Consider the following 20,657-nt stretch of genomic DNA (forward strand, 5'->3'; position numbering starts at 1 on the left):
TTTTGTCACCACAGATACTTCAGCCATTCAAAGGCCAAAACAGATTGAATAATCTCCCGGTAGAGCCCTGACATCATTAGCTGAGAAGTGCTAAACCTGGGAAACCCTTTCATGAAGGCGTGACAATTACCGAGGTCACTGCTGCCCATCCATCAGCGAGAGCTGGCTGGGAAATACCTGCCAGGTAAGGGAGCTCGTCCTGTAAAACACGCTGTGGGCACAGTCCAGGTGCTGCCCACCCCCCTCCCACTCCACTCCTCACTTTGGGAAAGAAAACATTGGGATCTGCAGTCCTGCAGAGCCGGCCACCAGCAGCAGAGACAAAGTTGAACACGGAAACGATGTCAGACAATGTCCCTAAAGCTGCCAGGGACACACGGGCAGAGTGGGAACTGCTGCCCGGTGCCCGAGGGGGCTCTGGCTGTGCTCGCTGTACAACAGGGACCCCTCAGTCCCTCCCCAGCCAGGTGGAACGGGCTCGGGGCAGCTCAGACACTGCAGGGGCAGCTGGCCAGGACCACAGGACATGTCCTGCTGGTGGCTGTGCTGCTCCCCCAGAACTCACAACCCCACAGGGCACTGGCACGACGTGACTGGGGTGCAGCACCCCCAGCTCTGCTGCCTGGGAAGGAGGATCCTCACTGGCTCTTTTTGCTGAATCCTTCTGCATGAATACAAACCCAGATTTTAAAAGAGCTGTTATTTCAAAACGCAGAAATATAAACATGCCCCAAATCCCTTTTGACAGGATACAGTTGGGACACAAGTTTTTTGCTTCAGTCTACAAGAATTCATTGTTGTTTCTTTTTAAGCTTTTGCTAAGCTTATGCTACAAAGACAAAACACAAGGCAGTTTCTATGACTGAGTATGATGGTTTCTACTTTTATTACTATTACAGGCCTGCTTAAACCACTTAAAACAACAAATAAATCCTTCAGGTCAATATTTTTGGGTATAGTAAAACCTACTCTTTGCCTTGCATTGAATTGCCCTTGCTAGAGTAAAAATGCTCTTTCCAGAGTAGCTGTTTTCTTCCCCTGCAAACCCAGCAATATTTGGCTCACTGCTATGCACAGGGGACCTGATGTTTTGGTGTTGGAGGATCTTAGAGTAAACTGCCATGATCTCCAGGATCTCTTCATTCCACCCTGCTTTGTGGCAGGACAATGCCAAGGCACTGCCCATGGGAAGTCCTGTGATGCCCATCCCACAAGCTCCCTGACCAAAACAGTGCAGAAGTTCACCTGGCTGCCTCCTGCCTCTCTCCTGGCAGTTTCTTTGCTGCTTCCACTTTGTTCCTGTTTATTCTAAAGCAAAGAGAAGAAAATTTCCACTCCAGCTGTGTGACCAAAACTCCTTCTGCACGAGGGTACTTGATTTGGGGCCTTTGTAGGCTGCTTTCATAAGCCACTCACAGGCAGTGACAAAAGTGCTTAAGGACCCATTCTTTCTGCTGAAAGCCTTGATCAAACAAAACCCTGACTCCAGCATCCAAGTTCAGCAAGAAAATTGAGAAACATCTGCATAACTCACATTGTATTGAATAAGCCCTTCATGGTTTCCCTTTTGTTGCTGGATGAGCTTAGAATCAGCAGCCATTATTTCTTACTCAAAACACCATTATTATGTTTCTACAATACCCGTGGGGTTCAGAAACTGGCTGTGATCTGTCACAGAAATGCTCCTTCAGCTCCTGGATTTGGCTCCCAATGCTGGCCAGGAGCTCTGGGATTTCTCTGCAAAGATGATTAACTCTTGTTTAAACACAGGAGCAGAAATGGGGACTGAGGTTTTCTGCAGCAAAAGTCAGGCTGAACTATCCCTCCCATACCCAGCAGAGCACACCGACCTCTGGCCACCTCTTGGGGACAATCCTATTGAGATTGACTTCCAATACCACTCAGGATCATCCCACCCCGAAAATGCATGCTGGAAGAAAATCAGAGTTGCAGGAATACATCAGTCCCTCTGGAAAACCACATTATCTTTGGGATACACTTATCTGAAGCCTCACATATGCAGGAATTTCAGAATAACCATTAAACTCTTAGACATTCGTTAAGGTTGGAGAAGACCTTTAGGATGATCAAGCCCTGCCATCCACCCAGCAGCACCACCATGTTCACCACTACACCTTGTCCTCAAGTGCCACCTTCTCATGTTTTTTGAACACTTCCAGGGATGGTTTCACAATGTTTGTGAAGATACCTTATCACAAATGGAAACTCAGCAAAGACATTCAAACATAAACTTACACACACCTCCCCATGTTGGGCAAACAATTTGACAATGAATTCCTTGTTAACTAACTTTGAAGAGCTATTCTATAATTATACATTCACCCCTTGTTCCTATACATAGCTACCTCTAGTCCAGCTACTACTCAGAGTGTTATTCCCAAAACAGGGCTTGGCAAGACTGAGATTTTCCCTTTGCTGCCACAGAAATACATCAAACTGGAAACCCCCCCAGTCCCGCCCAGCAGGGTGGAATGGCCCCTGCAACAGCTCTGCTGGGGAAATTATGCTGTCAGCTCAAGTGGGTTTGACATTCAGAGATATCACAACGCAAGCACAGAGAAAAGTTTCATCAACACAGTAATTACTCCTCTGGACTCAACGGAGCCGCAATTATTTCCCGGTGAGGGGCTGTCAGTTTGTGCTGCAGATAAAAACTGTTGATAGGGCTGCCAGGGGCCCGTGCAGAGATGGCTTTTCAGATGTAAAACCCTCCTGGCAATCCTACATTTTCTGAAAAAAAATAAGGATCCAAAAAAGTACATGTCAACACTATGCATTAAACACCTACACGTTTTTCCCTTTTAAAATTGTGTTGCTTTTTAGCCAAAGGCAGTGAAGTTCACACTAGAAATTCCAGGGGAAAAAAACCCCACAAAACTTTCTTCCCCTCTTTCCCTTTTTTGAAAGCAGTCAATGCCTGTGTATGCACTGGACAGGAGCAGTTGTGCCCTGCACAGAGGGGGTGAACCTGAGAGCCACAGCTGGGCTCAGAACAGGCCATGTGCAAAAGCTCCAAAAATATTCCTAAATCTGCTGTTCTGATCAATGGGACATTGTCCAGCCTTGGGACTCCTGGTTAACTTGGCAAATGGAAATGCAGGAGGCTGAGGAGGAGCTGGATCCGACTCCTCGTGCCAATGACTCGGAGCAGCACCAGCGGCACGGAGGGAGGGCCAGGCTGGATCTCAGGGAAAGGCTCTTCCCCCAGAGGGTGGTTGGCACTGAACAGGCTCCCCAGGGCAGTGGGCACAGCCCCAAGGCTGCCAGAGCTCCAGGAGGGTTTGGACAACGCTCTGAGGGACAGGGTGGGATTGTTGGGGTGTCTGTGCAGGGCCAGGGGTTGGAGTTGATGACCCTTGTGAGTCCCTCCCAGCTCAGGATATTCCATGATTCTGTACTTTCCCCCTCTATATTTCCACCTCTTTTCTGGGTTCCATTTATTTCTCCATCTTCCAAATAGTTTTTTTTCCTGTCTCCTCAGCACAGATGGGAATGGGAAAGGCTGGAATCATCACAGCAAAGAGATCCCTCAGTGTTGACATCAGACATCAAAGCTGCTGCTCTCAGGCTTCAAAGAGTCCCTTGGGGACGTTAACAAAGCCCTTTCTGCTTAAATGAATCCATCTCCACTATGAGACAGCACATACAAATTCAAATGTGGTATTATTGCTCCATTATGAAGATACCTGCTCCAATAATTGAAAATTCTGCAAAAAGAATTGATTGTTAATTATCTTTTAGCTCTCCCCTCTACCTTCCTGTGAGGAATTACTGTACGAGCAGGAACACGACGACTGTGGCGCTTCTGCCTGATGTCAGCTGTGGCAGCCCCTGGCTGGGATGGACCCCCCTCCTCAGGTAATTATGTGGAACAAGATTGTGGCCTTGGGCTCTGCCTGCTCAGTGTTTGCAATTAGATTGTACTACAAAGGTACGTATTAACATTAAAGGAGCATTACAGTGCAGCAAACGTGACAAACCAGAGCACGGCGCGTGCTCCTTCTGCTCCTGCTCTTTGAAGAATCATAATCACCATTAATTTACAGGCTGCTGAGGAGGATCTAATTACTCCAGTCAGCCCTTATTTCACTCAGAGTGTGCATGTCTGCTGTTACCTGCCTTCCAATACCTGCCTTGACTGCACAGACCTGCAACCTCAGTGCTCCTGCAGCCTTTCCCCTGCCTGGCTGCACCTGCAGGGCTCTGGACATGGGCAGATGGGAGATCCCCCAGGTGGGACCAGCACAGGTAGAAATCCCTCCTCCACAAGAGCCCTGATTTGGTAATACATTTCCTACCAAAACATCTTCATTCTTCCAAGATGCTGCTTGAGGAAGAAACCTCCCAGCAAAGCACCAAGGAGAGGAAAACAAACGCGTGGCAAAAGATGGACAACTCCAGAACTCAGAATTCCCTCAGCACTCACCACTTCATTGAGCAGATGTAATTACTGACTTTCCCCTTTTGGGTTAAATCAGCAGCACTGACACGTTAAAAGCCTTTTAATTTGTCTGGTTTTGACTAGAAACAGCACCCTTTCCATTTGAACACCAAATGAATGCTGGAGGTAATAAAGTAAATCTCACTGAGAACTTTCCTGAGAAGCTGTTTAATATCTTCGATTAGTTCTACAGAAATTAAATTTGAAACTCTACAGACATTCAAAGGTTTTCACGAGGGTTTTTATACACTTTTCAGTAGTGCTGTTATATAACCTGATAAAAACCCAGGCACTGGATCATTTTTGTAATGAAGGTTATCACCCTCCCAAAAATTCCACTGATTATTTCACTTCTAGATTTCAAAGAACACCTAATTTCCCCTCAATTAAAATGCAGCCCTCCAATGCTGCACAAAAGTGGATTTTATTGAATTCTCTGTGCTTGGAGGATCTCCCGACCTCACAGCTCCAGCCTGGAGGGCCTGAACTGAAATGAGGTGAAGCTGCTCTTCAGTTCAGGATTTTCTCAGGAGAACTCTAATGCCAGATCCTTAAATTCCATACAGTGTTCTCAGGGATACAATTGAGGCTGGATAAAATGAGGAACTTCAGCACCTGAACATGCAGATCCCTAAGATAACGAAGTGATGGGCAAAGTGAAAGTGCATCAGTGAGAGGAATTAATATCTGTGGTTAATTTATGCAGGTCCCATTACCAGAAGCTACAATCCACGAGTGTCCTGTATGAGCCCCAAATTATGGTACATACAGAGTCACAGCCCCTGTGAGCCTCAAAGCCTGATTTTCTCCACCATCCAACAGTATAAAACTCCAACAAATATTGCATTAAATTCCTCATAACTCCCAAATCCACACAGGTGGTTGCTATAGCAACTGTCAGCTCAAGCCTTCCCAGGGGAGAAAATAAAAGTGTGTCCTACCTGGCTAATTGCTATTTGTGTTACAGAGAATTGAAGGGTAACTTCGTTTCACCAAAAAATAGAACATAGACTGAAGTGCTCCCATGCTAATGTGACATTATTTAATCTGAATAAGAATCCACTTTGCATGTGCCTTCAAATTATAGTATTTATGGAACATTCAACACAATAAGTAAAAATGTTGCTGCCAAATATGCCTGACTTCTCCTGCTTATTGATTTGAATAAAAGGGGCATTAAAAAAATAGAGAAACAAGAGGAAAGGTGGAAGAGCTGATGGGATTGGGGACTTCAAATTTCATAGTGCTTGAATTACAACAAAAAAACACCCAAACCAACCAAAGCTGACAACCAACGGGTCCTGCAGTCTGGATCCAAAACCAAGCTGATGGAAGCTGGGGACTGTGGGATCAACCATTCCCCATTTCTCATCATTCCAGGAAGAATAAAGCTCCCAAGCAGGGCGACCACACTGGCTGAACAACCACCATCACTCACTCTGAGTCACAATTAGAACCTTTTTACCTTGCAAAAAGTCCTGAAAATCATTCAAGAAAAACTCCCATCTGGAGGATATATTCAGGAGCACGCTGACAGTTACTGCTGTCTTGTAAACACATCCAGAAATGTATTATTTTAATCTTAGCACAATTACTAAATAAGAGCAATCAGAGCTACAAGGCAGCAGAACCTCCGTGGGACATAAAAATAACGATGACATATCTCTCTATATTAGTCCAGTGACATAATCTGAGAAAACCAGATCCTAGGGGGGTGTTCAGTGCACACAAGTACATCTGTAGGTGGTTAGAGAGCACAGTTATGGACTTCAGGCCTGCAGAGACAGTGATTCCTTTTCATCTGACCATTCCAGCCCTGGCAAGCTCCCAAGGTGCTGGTGCTGCAGGGTGTGAGGAGCACAGGACGCCATCCATCTGCACACAGTGCCAGGCAGGCTCTGGGCAGGAGAGGAGCCTGCCATGCCCACCCCCTGGAGCACACTGCTGTGCAGGTTTGCCACTGCAGGATCTGATTTTTCAGGATCCCACCCTCAGAGTTCAGGAGGTTTACTGGAAGGAGCAGTGTGTGTGGGAATGCTAAACAGCCAGAGGGGCAGAAAAACAGCTTGTGATCCCACAGTCCTTCACAATTCCAGCTGACCAGTGGGAGGAGAAAGGGGGAGGACAGTGGCAAGAGAAAACCCACCACATCCAAGACTACTGAACACAACCCCTGGGAATTCTTGGAACACAGGGAATTCCTTCTGCCCTACTGATCTCCAGGTCCCACACCAGGACACCCAAAGCCAGCATTCCCAGTCTCCTACCACATGCTTCCTGTGCAAGTGCTGCTAAAATAATTACTCCCAAAACCTTACTTAAAATTCAGGATGTGCTTTTTACCTCAGGTACCTTTCTGGGAGGTTCTCCTGCAAATGAAAAAGAAGAGAGGGATGAAGCATCTCTGGAAGGGCAACTGCTTCACTGCCTGAGGCTCTGGGAGGTGAATTTCTATCCACCTGCCTCAGCCACCTTCTAACATTCACTTAATCACAAATTACATGACAAAGGTTAAAAAAAATGGTAATAATTAGTGTTGAAAGGCACTGGTTTTCCTAACAATAAATTGACTTCTAGGGACAGAAAAAGCAAACCAGTGTTTTAAGAGCTCTACATTTCACATTGATTTTGCTACAGATGGTTTTTCCCCTTCACTTTGCTTATACCATTGAAGTGTTGACTCTGGAAATCTGCACCAGTGCAAGGCTTTAAAAAAATTTACACTGTAAGAGAGACTAATAATAAAAAAGCAAACTATTACTGCCACTGTGAGGTGGAGTTCCCAGGGTGTGAGAGCATGTCACACACCCTGTCACGCTGCTGCTCCTGAAGGTGTCTGTGAAAGAAAGCCAATGAAAATAAAATTCAAACATGTGCGTTTGTGGAACCAGGTTAATCTCAAATGCATCTCCTGAGTCATCACTCAGGTGTGTCCTGCCAGGAACAGCCTTCCCAGGGAAGGAGCACATGAGTTGTCACCACAGCAGTGGCAGCCTGGGGTCTTGAGGGAGGGGCAGGACAGGTCCCTGTGCCACACAGAGGGACAGGACACAGGGACACAACCCCAGCCAGCCCCAGCAATCCCTCAGCAGTGCCCTGCCCTGCAAATCTGTGCCACCCCAGACAGCTCACAGTAAGCAGGAGGCTGCAGGATGAGTGAATCCCTGGGCAGGACACATCCCCTTCCATCCTCCCCTTCCCTGCTGCAATTGCTCCTCTCCCTGGGTTATTGGTTCCCTGAGCTGCTGCCCTGGCACAGAACCCTGCTGGGCTCAGGAGCCACCTGGCATCGGCTGTGCCTCCAGCCCTGACTCCTGGAATTGCTTCAGCAGCTCTCCCAGCTCCCTTGGCCTCGGATAAAGATCCCCACACACCCAGGGAGAATTTCAGAGTTTTGTTGTCAAAAACAATTACACCAGGAGTGCAAAGGCTGCGTTTCATCCCTGCAGTCCCTCTCAAACGTCCGGGTGAACCAAGGCAGTGACTGGGCAGGAGGAGGAGCTGGGACACCCTGTCCTGTCCTCAACTCAAACACCCCCTGAGCCTTCAGCTGGTGATGGTTCTGAGCACTGGGAGCTCAAAGTTGAACAGTGACCCCCCTTCTTCATGAGGGACTCCTCTGTGTAGTTCATAGAATGGTTTGGGTTAGAAGGGACCCCAAAGTCGATCTTATTTCACCCCCTGCCATGGGCAGGGACACCTTCCACCAGCCCAGGGTGCTCCAAGCCCCGTCCAACCTGGCCTTGGACACTGGGATGGGGCAGCCACAGCTTCTCTGGGCAACCTGTGCCAGGGCCTCCACACCCTCTCAGAGAAGAATTTCTTCCCAATATCCCATCTTCTTCTGCTTTAAGCCTTTTAGTGGCTTTCTACAGAATCCACACTAAAGGAAGGATCTTTATGAGCAAAGACATGGCACAATTCCAGTCCCCAGTACCCTGTCCTGCTCCTCAAAGGTCATTACAGCATTTTGGGATATACACAGTATGTAGGAAAACACAAAAAACCCCACCCTGACACACAACCCCCCAAACCTGGACAATCCCCAGGGGTGGAACAGGAGCTCTGTGACCACTGCAGCAGAGCCAAGGAAACTCCAAAGAGCAGTGAAACTTGGGAGGGACAACCACATTCCATATTCCCTAGGAATCCACTTCCTGCATCACCAGACTAAGCCTATAAACCTCGACTGACCTATAAATCCTAACCAACCTTGTGTTCTCTCAGTTTTTAGATACTGGACAAAGAAACTGGTTAAAAAGGTCTGGAATCACCTCTTTCCCTGTGCCACCTCCCACACACCTCATGTTTTATCTCCATCCTGTAGCACAAACTCTGGTATCTGGCCTTCCTCACACCTTCCTGCCTCCCTCCACCTGCTGCAAATGCTACTTCTCAATTTATTTGCCTTCTATGAATTACCTGCAGCACATTTCGAGTTCTTTTCTTGTTGTTGGAGCTGTTATTCTCTACCCTGAACAAGGCAGGTGTTTTCAATATGCTTTCTACCAAACAACATTATGCTTGTATTTATTGATAAAATAAAATAAATCCACACAACAAAACCCACAGTGTTATATATAACACCATTCCTCAGGTTAAAAGATTGTGCTGCATGAGATTTTCAGCAGGTGCAATTTCCATTTCAGCCCAGGCCTGTGTGGCTAAGCTAAAGCACAATATTTTCCAGAAGAAATATCTGACAGGAAATCACTAACAATCACCAAAAAGTACAACCCCCACTCCAAAAGGGGAGATGGAAAAGAGAGCAAAGCACAGAAGCTATTGCAGCTCCATCTCCTGCAGGGCAGGAGGGGGAAGCCCCCGGAGCAAAGGCACTGGGGTGGCACTGGGGTTTGGCACCATGAGCTGGCCCACCAGCTCTGGGCAGGGGGCACAGCACAGCGAGGGGCTGCTGCCTTTGGCCCGTACCCTCCTCTGTGCTCTGTGTGAAACCAAATTAATCATCATCTCCTCTCATCTCCTCTCTGTACTACGGGAATTTGGGCACCAATCTGGTGCTTTCCAAGTCCAGGGTAATTCAGCTCTGCCAGCACAAGGAAACCTGAAGCTTTTGCTCCAAACAGCTTTGAATGCTGGCAGCAGCCTTTGGAATTCTTTGTGTTTTCTTATCAGCTGCTTACATCTCTGCAGACAACAGGTTAAAGCCCTTCATCTGGGTCACCTGCAGGCCCCACTCCCAGGCAGGGAGCCCAAAAGCTGCTCCACGCTCCCTGTGTCAGACCCAGGCCACAAACAGACCCCACTGTGGTTAAAGCTGTTTCTGCTGCTTCTTATCTCTCCCTTGACAGGGAAAGCAGAGCTATTTGAAGTGTTTGTAAGCCTTGGCAGACCTGCTTTCCATCTGAAATTAATTCCCTTTGGGGATGCAATGGCTGCATGGAAAGCCCATTGCAGAGGTGAGACGAGACACAGAAAACTCTGTAACCTCTGTCTCCTCCTGGGTGAGCCTGGGTGATCCCCTCTTCCAGCAGACTTCCTCCTGAGTGATCTCCTTCTCCAGCGAGGGACAAAACTGACTGCAAATCTGTACAACCAATCTCCCAAACTGGAAAGAACAAAGCACTGGTGCAGCACCTTCCTATGGAGGAGGCCTGGAGCCAAAGCACAGACCTGCCTGGATGACACCACTGCAGCTTCACCTCCACAGCCTGTGAGTTTAACAACTGCAAATGTGGAAATTCTACCCCAGCTCCAAGTGAGACGTGTTAGCTGGCACCTGAAATTTGCTCCCTCATTCAAGGGACACAATAATTCCCTCCAGGGTGCTGAGCTTGCCTGAGTTTTGCGTTCAAGAACAAATGCTGAGTCAAAATAGAGACAAAAAAAGGAACAAGAAGCAAAGCTCTTTTCTGCACAGGTGAGTGTGGGTTCAGGAACTGGGGATCACAGACAGCGTGCTACAACATCCATGCACAGTCTGTGCTGTAAATGGGCCCCGGGGCTGCTGTTTGTGACCCAGAGCACTCAGCAGGCTGTGCTCTCCCTCAGTGCCCAACTCCAGAGGCACAGGAGTCTACTGAGTATTTTTGAGAGTTTTCTTGCTTACATCTGGTATTCAAAACGATTTAGTTAGGAGATGCCTCTTTCTGGATAATATGACAGCTAATTCCCACTTATCCTACTGAAAGGATACAATTGAAATGGATGCAACAATAAAACTAATGGCTAATGTGATTGTTATTGATCATTTGCCAGCTTATAAATGAATGGCCCAGGAGCTAAATGGGGAAGGAAGACAGTGCCTGTGTCTCGGGACTAAGCAGACTGGAGAGCTCATCTGGAAATCCACGTAAAGCTGAACATCAGCACGTCCTTAGAACCACAGTGAGTCCTGAACATCAGGCCTGTTCACTCTCACCTACCTTTTCAGCTGACTGGGCAGTGCCAAAAAATATTGGAATGAAGGCAAGCCATACTATACAGGTAGTGTACATAGTGAATCCAATGGGTTTGGCTTCATTAAAATTCTCTGGGACACCCCGAGTCTTGATGGCATACACAGTGCACGTCACCATTAGAAGAATGCTATAACCCAAGGAACAAATGATTTGTAGATCCGTAATGTCACATTTGAGAACTCCTCTGGCTTGATCGGGGTTCATAGTTTTCTGCTCATCATAATCTATGATGATGTTGGGCGGGTCGACTGCAAACCAAATAAAGACCCCCAGGAGCTGCACCGATATCAGGCTGGAGGTGATGGCCAGCTGGGACGTGGGGCTGATGAGCCTGGGCGCGGTCACCGACTTCTTGCCCTGCTCGAAGATGCGGTAGATGCGGTTGGTTTTGGTCAGCAGGGCCGCGTAGCTGATGCACATGCCCAGGCCCAGGAAGATCCTGCGGAAGGAGCAGACGGCCACGTCCGGCTTGGCGATCATCAGGAAGGTGATGATGTAGCACAGGAAGATGCCGGTCAGCAGGACGTAGCTGAGCTCCCGGCCGGAGGCGCGCACGATGGGCGTGTCGTTGTACCTGATGAAGGTGGCCATGACGAAGATGGTGGCGATGATTCCCAGCATGGCCAGGAAGACGGGGATGACGGCCCAGGGCGAGTGCCACTCCAGCTTGATGATGGGGATGGAGCGGCAGCCCGTGCGGTTCTCGTTGGGCCGCTCGTTGTAGGAGCAGAGCAGGCAGGTCACCTCGTCCGCCTGGTACTGGTACCCGTCGCACAGCTCGCAGTGCCAGCAGCACGGCATCCCCTTCACCATCTTCTTCCTCTCGCCGGGCTTGCAGGGCAGGCTGCACACCGAGGGCGGCACCTCCCGCACGCCCCCGCCCCACTGCATCTCCTCGATCTGCACAGGGAACACAAACACACTCTCAGTCAGCTGGCACTGCCACAAACCCCAGGGGAACGAAGGGGGAGGACTGAGGGGGAACCCCGATGGGAAAAACCCAACTGGGTAAACTCTTTAGGCTGCAGATGCCTGGAAACGCTCCAGGAACTGCACACACAGGTGTCTTTGCAAGGCACTCTGATGCACAACTGTGTTTGCTGCCTCCATTCCTCATTTGTATCGGTGGTTAGTTCTGGTGGAACGATACACAACATCAGATAAAACCGTAGAGTGAAAGCCTCTTGTTTATGACAACTAACAAGAACGCTGCAGTGCTTGAGGGAAGGCAGGACTCACATTCACAAATGCTTTCCACAAAACCTGGGACTTCTTCCCAAGACCAAAACAGAGATCTCCTTCCTGGAACTGTTGCTGATCAGGTGAATATTTTAAATGAGGTGAAAATGTGTTTTACACAGGGCATGGGATCAGCGAGAACGTGGCAAGGTCTGCAGCATGAGCCAGGTAAGAAATACGAAGGACAGAGAAAATGGTCACCAATGAAAACTGCAATAATTAGATAATATTTCATTTCAAAGTCACATTCAGCTTTTGAAATACCACACATGCTTCTGGGAATGCAAATGATAAATGATTATATTAAATGCAGGGAAAGTCTCACTTGTTCTGCAGTCTGGAGAATCCTGAACTCCAAAGTATGTGACGAAGGTTCCCAAGTACTGTGGAAAATTAGACTCACAAATCATTTCAAATTACGTCCGACTCAAGCCACTCACCAGTTTCCAGGAACAAGGGGGGTTCAGCACTGGAGCCCCCATGAAACAGTCCAGACTGGAACCACTGGGAAGGTCCTGGTGTTCCCAGCACCAGCTACCAACTCAGCTGCCCAGCAGCATTTCAGTGGCTCTGTCAGCTGCTCTGTGTGTGAGTCTTTTCCAAACATAAAACCTGATCCCCTGGGACAGATGTGAATAAGTGTTATTAAAAACAAAATTTCAGCTATTTCTCTTCAGGTCACTTAAATGCTGACAAGCTCCACTATTTTCCCTACAGGTAAATAATTCTAAGATGTGTTTCTTGAATCAGCTGCCTTGATTATTCATGTCCACAGGAAGACTTGGGGTTTGCAAGAATTAAATTGAAGGATTTAGTTGCACTTTCCTAATTTAATTCAAGATAGATCCTGTATCCTCTTAATTTCATACATGTGGAAAAACCAAACCCCGAAGTCACACACTGCTCAAACCCTGCAGCACCAGGAGCCTCTCTGTGAACACTGTAAAATAATCCCTCCATAACAGATATTCCAGAGCTCTGCCACTGCCTGGGAAAATTCATTAACCTTCAGTACCATGGAAAAGAGAAAGATCTGTGAACCCTTCTTTCAGGCTGTGCTGAGCTGAAGGTGTGCAGCCTGCAGAAGGCAAACCATAAAGGGGAATACAACGACTCATTTAATTGCACTGGTAAATTGCAGTTTGGTCTTCCTGGAAGTGAAGGAGCCAGGAAATCCATTTCCATGCCCAGCTCCAGCACTGCTCCAGTGCAGTGGTAACAGCCCCTACAGAGCTGCAGCTGAGCTCCTGGGCTGTGGGAATGCCCTGTAGGAGAGCTGGAGTGAACTGGCTCATGCCCACATCACCTGCACACTGCAGAGGCACAGATGGTGCCGGTGCAAAGAGACCCAAAGAGATGGTGAGGAAAGAGAGCCAGGGCTGAGATTTCTGACCCCTAAAGCAGGTGTGAAAAGTTCATGGCAATTCCTTAAGAAAGCAGCTGATTGACCCTCTGCTGCTCCCTTTACTCTTCTCAGTCCCTGATTTGTATTTTGCCCTTTTCCAAGGTGGACTGAGACAAGGGAACTACAACTTACCTGGGTGTTTATACCAAGAGAGTGAGTCACTGATCCAGTCCAGAGCCTCCATTTTCAATCATAACTATTAACCACAGACGTTATTTGAAGCCCTTTTCCAGCAGACATCGATATGAAATGAGAACATCATCCCAACTGCTCAGATTTTGACCCAGTCTGCAGCAATGAAATGATTTTCACAATTTTCCACATGCTAGTATCTTCAGAACCGCAGACTGATTAATGTGTTATCATATCCCTGCTTCCCCTTACAGCTACAAAAGGATGAATTTCCATATTCTCAGACATATTCCTCGGCATTGCTGGAACCTGGGACAGCCTGAAGGTGCTTTATTCTGCACAGATACTGTGTGCATAGAGATAAATAGAAGATCAGGTAAAACTGTGGGAAGTCCTTTTTCTGGCCTCCTGGAGAGACACCATGAGAACTCATCACTGGGCTCGGAATGATTTGCAGAGTTCTGCTGTTTCTGGTGAGAAAAGTAATGCTGCCCAGTGCCTGTGAGGAAATGTGCTGGGCACCAGCACCTGCACAGGAGGTGAGAACCTCAGTCAAACCAGAGACACTTTCCCCACTCAGAAAAGTGTAATTTTGAAAGAAATTTTGTCCTTGACTGCCACATCTACACATCTTTTAAATACCTCCAGGGACAATCAGAAAATGTTAATCACAGTCTACAAAGCAGGAATTTCATAAAGCAGGAGAAGGTACTCTTGCAGTTAATAAAAAAATTGGGGGTTTTATGTAGAACCTTCCATTTCAGTCCTACATCAAACTGGCACACAGAGGATAAGGGAATTTATTTTTCCCAAGCCAACACCACTTCCAGGGGCAGCCAGACGCCCTGTACTCACAGTGAGCCAACAATTCCACATCTTGAGCTTAGCACTTGACCTGGTCAGTGCTGAGGAACACAAGGAGCTCCTCTCCATGGCAATTCTGCGTGATTTGGGAAGGATGTAAAACCTAAACTGCACCAGATGCTGTGGAGATGTGTCTAATGTCTTGGAAAATCACATATTTACCCATCACCTGCTTATCGACACGTCAAGTGGCACATCTTCAACAGCATCATGAGCAGGCTATGACAGTTCATGCACTGCTGGATTGATCTGATAAACGGTGAAAAAACCTCTAAACCACAGTGTAGGACATTGAATACAGCTGCTAAGAACAGAACCTGGGAGCTGGCTGTGCCCCAGGGATCCAGCAGGGCATGTGGGGCAGTGGGGCACCATGGTCGGCCCTGCCAGCACAGCAGGGAGGAGAAAACCCCAAACCAGAACCAGCAAAGAAGAAAACAAACAAAAAACCCCAAAGAAAAGCAAAAGCTCCCTCCCCCGCCATGGGGCAATGCAGCAGCACCTGGGTCAGGGGTTCACTCTCTCTCTTCCCCAAGCTCTCCCGACTCCTACGAATGGCCCAGTTCCTAAACGCCTCCAGCCAGAGGGATGGGATCCATTTCCAATATAAATTCTCATTATGTTCACTACAGAACAAACATTAACCAGAAATGCTTAGTCTGTCTCATAAGGCCTAATGTAATTGTTCATTTTAATGAACAAAGTAACTCAATAGAAGTGCATAATTCAAACATCGCTGCTTTTCTTCCCAGCGCCACAAACATTCCCGTAATAAGCCATTTGTTCTGAACTTAATTGTTTCATGCAATGTTTGATTAAAATAAAAATCAGTACAAAAATAATTACATTAGTGGTAATTAACCTACTTGGGGAAGAAAATAGCCACGTTCCCTGATATGACTTTCATAACGACGGTGCCATTAATTTCACGGACACATCAGGACACGAGGCAGAGGATTGGGCTGGGATTTATTGCCACCCTCCAGACTCCAGAAACTAACTCAGCAGTTCAAACATTTGTGTACATTCTCCTTTGCAGGCAGCAATATTTGCATGACTTAGCTCTTAGGCTCAGCTATTAATGTCTTGTAATTAGTTTTTAAATCCAGGGGTTTACCATGATAATGGTTTTAAGCTAAGAATATGTCAATAACACATCGTCAGCAGAGCCTTCTGCAAAATATCAACTGAAATCCCTTCAGGAGATAACGGTGATGATAAACCAGAGAGGATGCAAAGCTGCTGCAGTGGCTGCCCCAGACTATGGGAATGAGGTTTTTCCCTTCTGTTGTAACTCATTTCATCTCCCTGTCTGCAGGGTTGACAGGAAGCCCTGAGACAGCACAGAGCCTGCAGGGTGAGAGAGGCAAAAACCCCCACACTTTTGGCTAAACCAGATCTGCAGCTGCTGCCAGAGCACCTGTGCTGGGCCAGGGATGCTGTGGCTGAGGCATATCCTGGGCTCCCCTACTCCTCACAGAGCACCCCAATGCCTCCCTGAGCTCTGCAGCTCCCCCTGCTCACCACAGCTACTTTAACTCCCTGCTCCCAGTGCTGTTCCACGGGAACTCCTCACTGGTGAGATGGAGCATCAGCCCAGCTCTGCCTCCCGACACCAGAGACGAGGCCTCTCCAGCATATCTTCCTTATAAACAGAAGTTAAACATCCTTACATATATTTTGTCCTGGTTTCTCCTGCTGCTGCCTGTCTAGTTTCTGTCCTCATGGCACAGTAGCCACTGAGTCTGTCCCTAAACACACACCAAACTAGCAAATTGCAACTTTCTAGTTGAAAATAATGGAAACTCGTCACTTCCCAAAGGCTCCCAGCCAAAACCCTGCAATTTTTCATTGTCAGACAAATCAGAAACATTGTCAAAAAACGGTGACAACTTTCCCATAATGCCAGACCCTAATCTTCCCACCTGCTGATTCAGACTTTGGTTAATGAGGAAAATGCCCCCAGGATCAGTCTCACCCTGCACAGCTCCAGCCTCTGCTCTCATTAGCGCTGTGAGGGCTCCTGGAGCCGTGGGCAGGCATCCCACAGGGCGAGTGCTGCAGGAACCTGGGCACAAAATCACTCTCCTGAAGGCTTTTGGAAGATGTGGGACCTGCTCCCACATTTACTGCCACGTGAGGAGCACGGGGAGAGCCTGAGGATCCCTCAGCTGCTCCTGGTGCTGCAGACCCTTCCCCAGCTCCATTCCCTTCTCTGGACACGCTCCAGCCCCTCCATGTCCTTCCTGAACTGAGGGCCCCAAACTGGACACAGCACTCGAGGTGCCCCTCACCAGTTTGGGCCACACCCTCTTTAACACGCTAAGTTAATTATGGTTGCAAACTTCAACTAATCCCATCACTTTTGTTCCCAGACCACAGATCCCCTTTGGTGATCTCACAATAAGCACTTCTTAACCCTCATTTATTTTTGTCATTCCTTTCTACTCTTACTTTGCCTTTCATTTAATATTTGTCATCATTTTTTACCAACCTCACCTGCTTTACACCAGCAGCAAGTTCCACTGAGCACTTATAATACCCTCTTTAATGAGATCCAAGGGCTATTTGTTCTACATTAAAGCAAGGACATTTCTAGCACAACACTGATATAGAGAAAGATGCTTAATCCACAATTTTTGCAAAAATGCTTATTATCTTACATTTCTGTTGACACACAATAAAACTGAAAATTAATTATTTTAATGCTTTTGTATCTGCCTACAGCTTCGTGTTGTCTCCTCACTAATGGAAGGGGTCGGACCATGCATCTTCAGTATTCATCCTGCAACCCCTGCATAATATTTTTTAATTAAAAAAAGAGCATGTGCTTCCAAAACCACACAATTCTTGTCTCTTTAAATTGATAGGTTAGAGTAAAACTATCTTCTGAAAGCAGAGCTTATCCAAGGCAATTTTTTATCCTATGGTGGCTTAGAATGAGAGAAAATCTGAATCATCACAGAATCCCAGAACGTTTTGGGTGGGAAGGGACCTTAAAGCCCATCTAGTCCCACCCCTGCCATGGGCAGGGACACCTTCCACCAGCCCAGGTTGCTCCAAGCCCCGTCCAACCTGGCCTTGGACACTCCCAGGGCTGGGGCAGCCACAGCTGCTCTGGGGAACAGAGGGATTTGTTGAGCAGGATGACGAGAATACCCCAGGCCCAAATCCCAAAACCCATAAACCACAGCTCAGCACAAGGCCAATCACGAGCCTGGATGACAATGGCACATCTAAAAATAAATAAATCCAGGAATTCTGATTTTTCACCTGAAAACTCCTTTCATGAGTTATTTTTCATGGCACAGCCATGAGACAACCTTACCTCATATTTGAGGAAAGGATTGGCTCTTTATCTTTGCTTGTCTCTCTGATGAGCCAACAACTTCTTATTTTTCCTGTTATTTATGATTGTGAAAAAGTTCTGCTTCTGCCAAAACCAACACACAACTTCCAGAGCGGAAAGGGCACTGAGGAGAGGAACCAAACAGCGCGTGGAATTTGGACAGCATTTATCTTCCAGTGCCTGCCAACTCAAAACCCTTTCATTTATTTATCCTACTAATTCCCAGGCTCATTCGAAGACCAGTATTTTCTAGTCACATTATTTGGTCCCAATTTTCCCTTTTTCCAGCATCACCATCAATGGTTCAGCAATTTTCTTGTCACGACTCGCAGGCAGAAGGACACGTGGGCCAGGGAGGGAGAGCACAGAAGTACAGAATTCTGAGGGGAGCTCAGTAATCCAGCTCATTTCGACCCTAAGTAGATAGCTGCAGTGATATTAATAATATTACCAGTATTAAATTATCCTGCTCAGGTTATGCTCAGTCAGTTGGGCCCTAAAAGAACTGCAGATGTGCACAGAAAATTACAATAACATTATTGGCCTGGTTGAAACTCTACTAAAATTCTGTCCGAAAGAATTAAAATCAGAGCTTTTTTTAATTATTTTTTTTTTAATTACCCTTGCAAAACTAATGTGTTTCATCACACTTTGCACACTAAAGCAGTAATAACACCAGATTTCGCCTTCCCCTCCCATTAAGTGAAAGAAGGGCTGGACCTGGCATCTCCTTCCCTCCAGGTGAGTACCTGAAGTGCTTCAGTGCAAGGCACTCCTGGGTGAGCAGCACCTTCCAGTGCAGGGAATTTCCTTCCCATGAACAGGGTGGGACACTCAGAAAAATCATGGAGAGCATCCTGGTTTGCTGCCCCTCCCAGGGAGCAGCTGGCAGTGGGGAGCTGGGATGGGGAGGGAGGGCCATCAGTGAAGCTCCCATGCCCAGGGTGAACTCAGCCTTTCGTACCAGGGGTCGAGGAGAAAAGCCAGAACCACCTTCTCCAGCTGCATTTTTGGGAGAAAAAGGGCAAGATCAGTCCTTGCAAAGGGAGGTTTAAACCTGCACGACCCTTCACCAGCCAGTTAAAGGACAGGCACTGGTAAAATGGGATAAAATATCTCATTCCACTTCCAGCTGGGAAGCAGCTGCTCGGATGCTGCTGTTAATGGTCAAACCTAGCTCCCCCCACCATTAAAAGGTGCAATTAACAAGTAAACAAGGTTGTTTCATGGGAATCATTTATGCAGCACTTTCACATAAAATGTACATTTTGAGTTTAGTGAAAAAGAAACAAAATAAAGCAGGAAAACAAAGCAAATAAAGCCTTTCCCTCAAGTTTTTTTGGAGCAGACTAAAGACCCTGTGCAGCTGTTTATTTGGGGCCATTATTGCCCATCATGTGAATGATTGGCTGGAGACACATTAAATTCCATGTTATACTCTGATATTATAGTCCTGCCACAAACCACGGTGATTTTCTTCAGAAATCAGTATTCAGGGACATTTAAATAGTGATTATTTTTGACCCACTCAATACACGTTCTCTGTCAGAACCTTTATGCTTTGCTTAAAGGTTGGAAACTCCCAGGGTTGTTCACGTGGCCCTCACGTGTGCAGAGCTCTCAATCACCCTTTGTGGTATTTCTTTCTCCTCTGTAAAGCAAACAGGAACAATCTGATAAAATTATCATCATTTCCACTCTGCCACCCTTGGCACTGGCATCTGTATGGGACCAAAATTTCATTTTGCAAAACACAGCTGGATTTTGTTTAGGGCCTACAGAAACAGCTTTAAGCCAAGGGTTCCCATAGCTGCTCATATAATACAAGAAAGGAGTTCACATGCAGGTTTGATAAATAAAAATGGAGACAAATCAAAGCTTTGGCTGCTGTTAATAGTCACAAGACTCTTGGCATGACTAGAAGGTGCCAGCCCACACCTGCCAAGGATCTGCCACTGAAATCTGAGGCAGGTAAAGTCCCAGAGCTTGTAATCCTGCTCTCTGCTCCCACTGCCAGGCTTGGCACATGGAAGTCATTCCTCTCTTCTCTGAATGGAAGTCACTGCGTGTTTCATTCGTCCTCTGCAGACAACACAAAGCTTACTCTGCTCCTCGTGCCTGGATACAACGTGGATTTGCACAGAATCAAAGAATCCCAGAATGGTTTGGGTTGGAAGGGACCTTAAAGCCCACCCAGTGCCACCCTTCCATGGGCAGGGACACCTTCCACCAGCCCAGGCTGCTCCAAGCCCCTCCAGCCTGGCCTTGGACACTCCCAGGGCTGGGGCAGCCACAGCTTCTCTGGGCACCCTGTGCCAGGGCCTGCCCACCCTCCCAGGGAAGAACAACATCTCAGCTAAAGCTGGAGGATCTCCTGGGGGAGCTGAGGAACCAGCCCTGCACGGTGCAAAGCCAGTCCTGGGGGAGCTGCCCTGCAGTTCCCAGCACCCCCTGCTGCATCCAACATCTGGGAGGAGAATGCCAGGCACTGACCACTCACAGAGACAGGGAAATTCAACAAACACCTTCCCTCACACCACACAAACTGCAGGGGAGATATAAAGAGGATGAGAAAGAAGATGCCAAAGAAAGGAACGGCACAAGAATCTCAAAAATATCTCACAAACATTAAAAGCATTTTTTATGCCATCTGCACGCCCTGGAGATGATCCCCAGCAGGAAGCAGCCCCTCACCACTGACAGAGGTGCCTGGTCAGGGCTGCCCCAGGCTGGGGCTTTACCACAGCAGTTGTGGGGGCCCTGTTGGGCTGAAAGAAGGGCCAA

At 47.4% G+C, this 20,657-nt stretch overlaps 1 protein-coding gene across 3 annotated transcripts in view; it reads right to left on the bottom strand.

Annotated features, from left to right (window-relative positions):
* Window positions 1-20,657, bottom strand: part of GRM7 (glutamate metabotropic receptor 7) — a 216,276-nt gene that overhangs the window by 33,822 nt on the left and 161,797 nt on the right. For 2 of the 3 annotated variants that reach the window (XM_050313092.1, XM_050313093.1), the window contains exon 8: window positions 10,849-11,784. The exons of the other annotated variant lie outside the window; for it this stretch is intronic. In XM_050313092.1, the coding sequence (XP_050169049.1) occupies window positions 10,849-11,784 (936 nt within the window). The remainder of the gene's footprint in view (window positions 1-10,848; window positions 11,785-20,657) is intronic. 3 annotated transcript variants of the gene reach the window in all.

This window comes from Myiozetetes cayanensis, unplaced genomic scaffold (genome assembly GCF_022539395.1).
Source record: "Myiozetetes cayanensis isolate MyiCay16 unplaced genomic scaffold, myiCay2020 scf18, whole genome shotgun sequence".
Taxonomy (NCBI): Eukaryota; Metazoa; Chordata; class Aves; order Passeriformes; family Tyrannidae; genus Myiozetetes; species Myiozetetes cayanensis.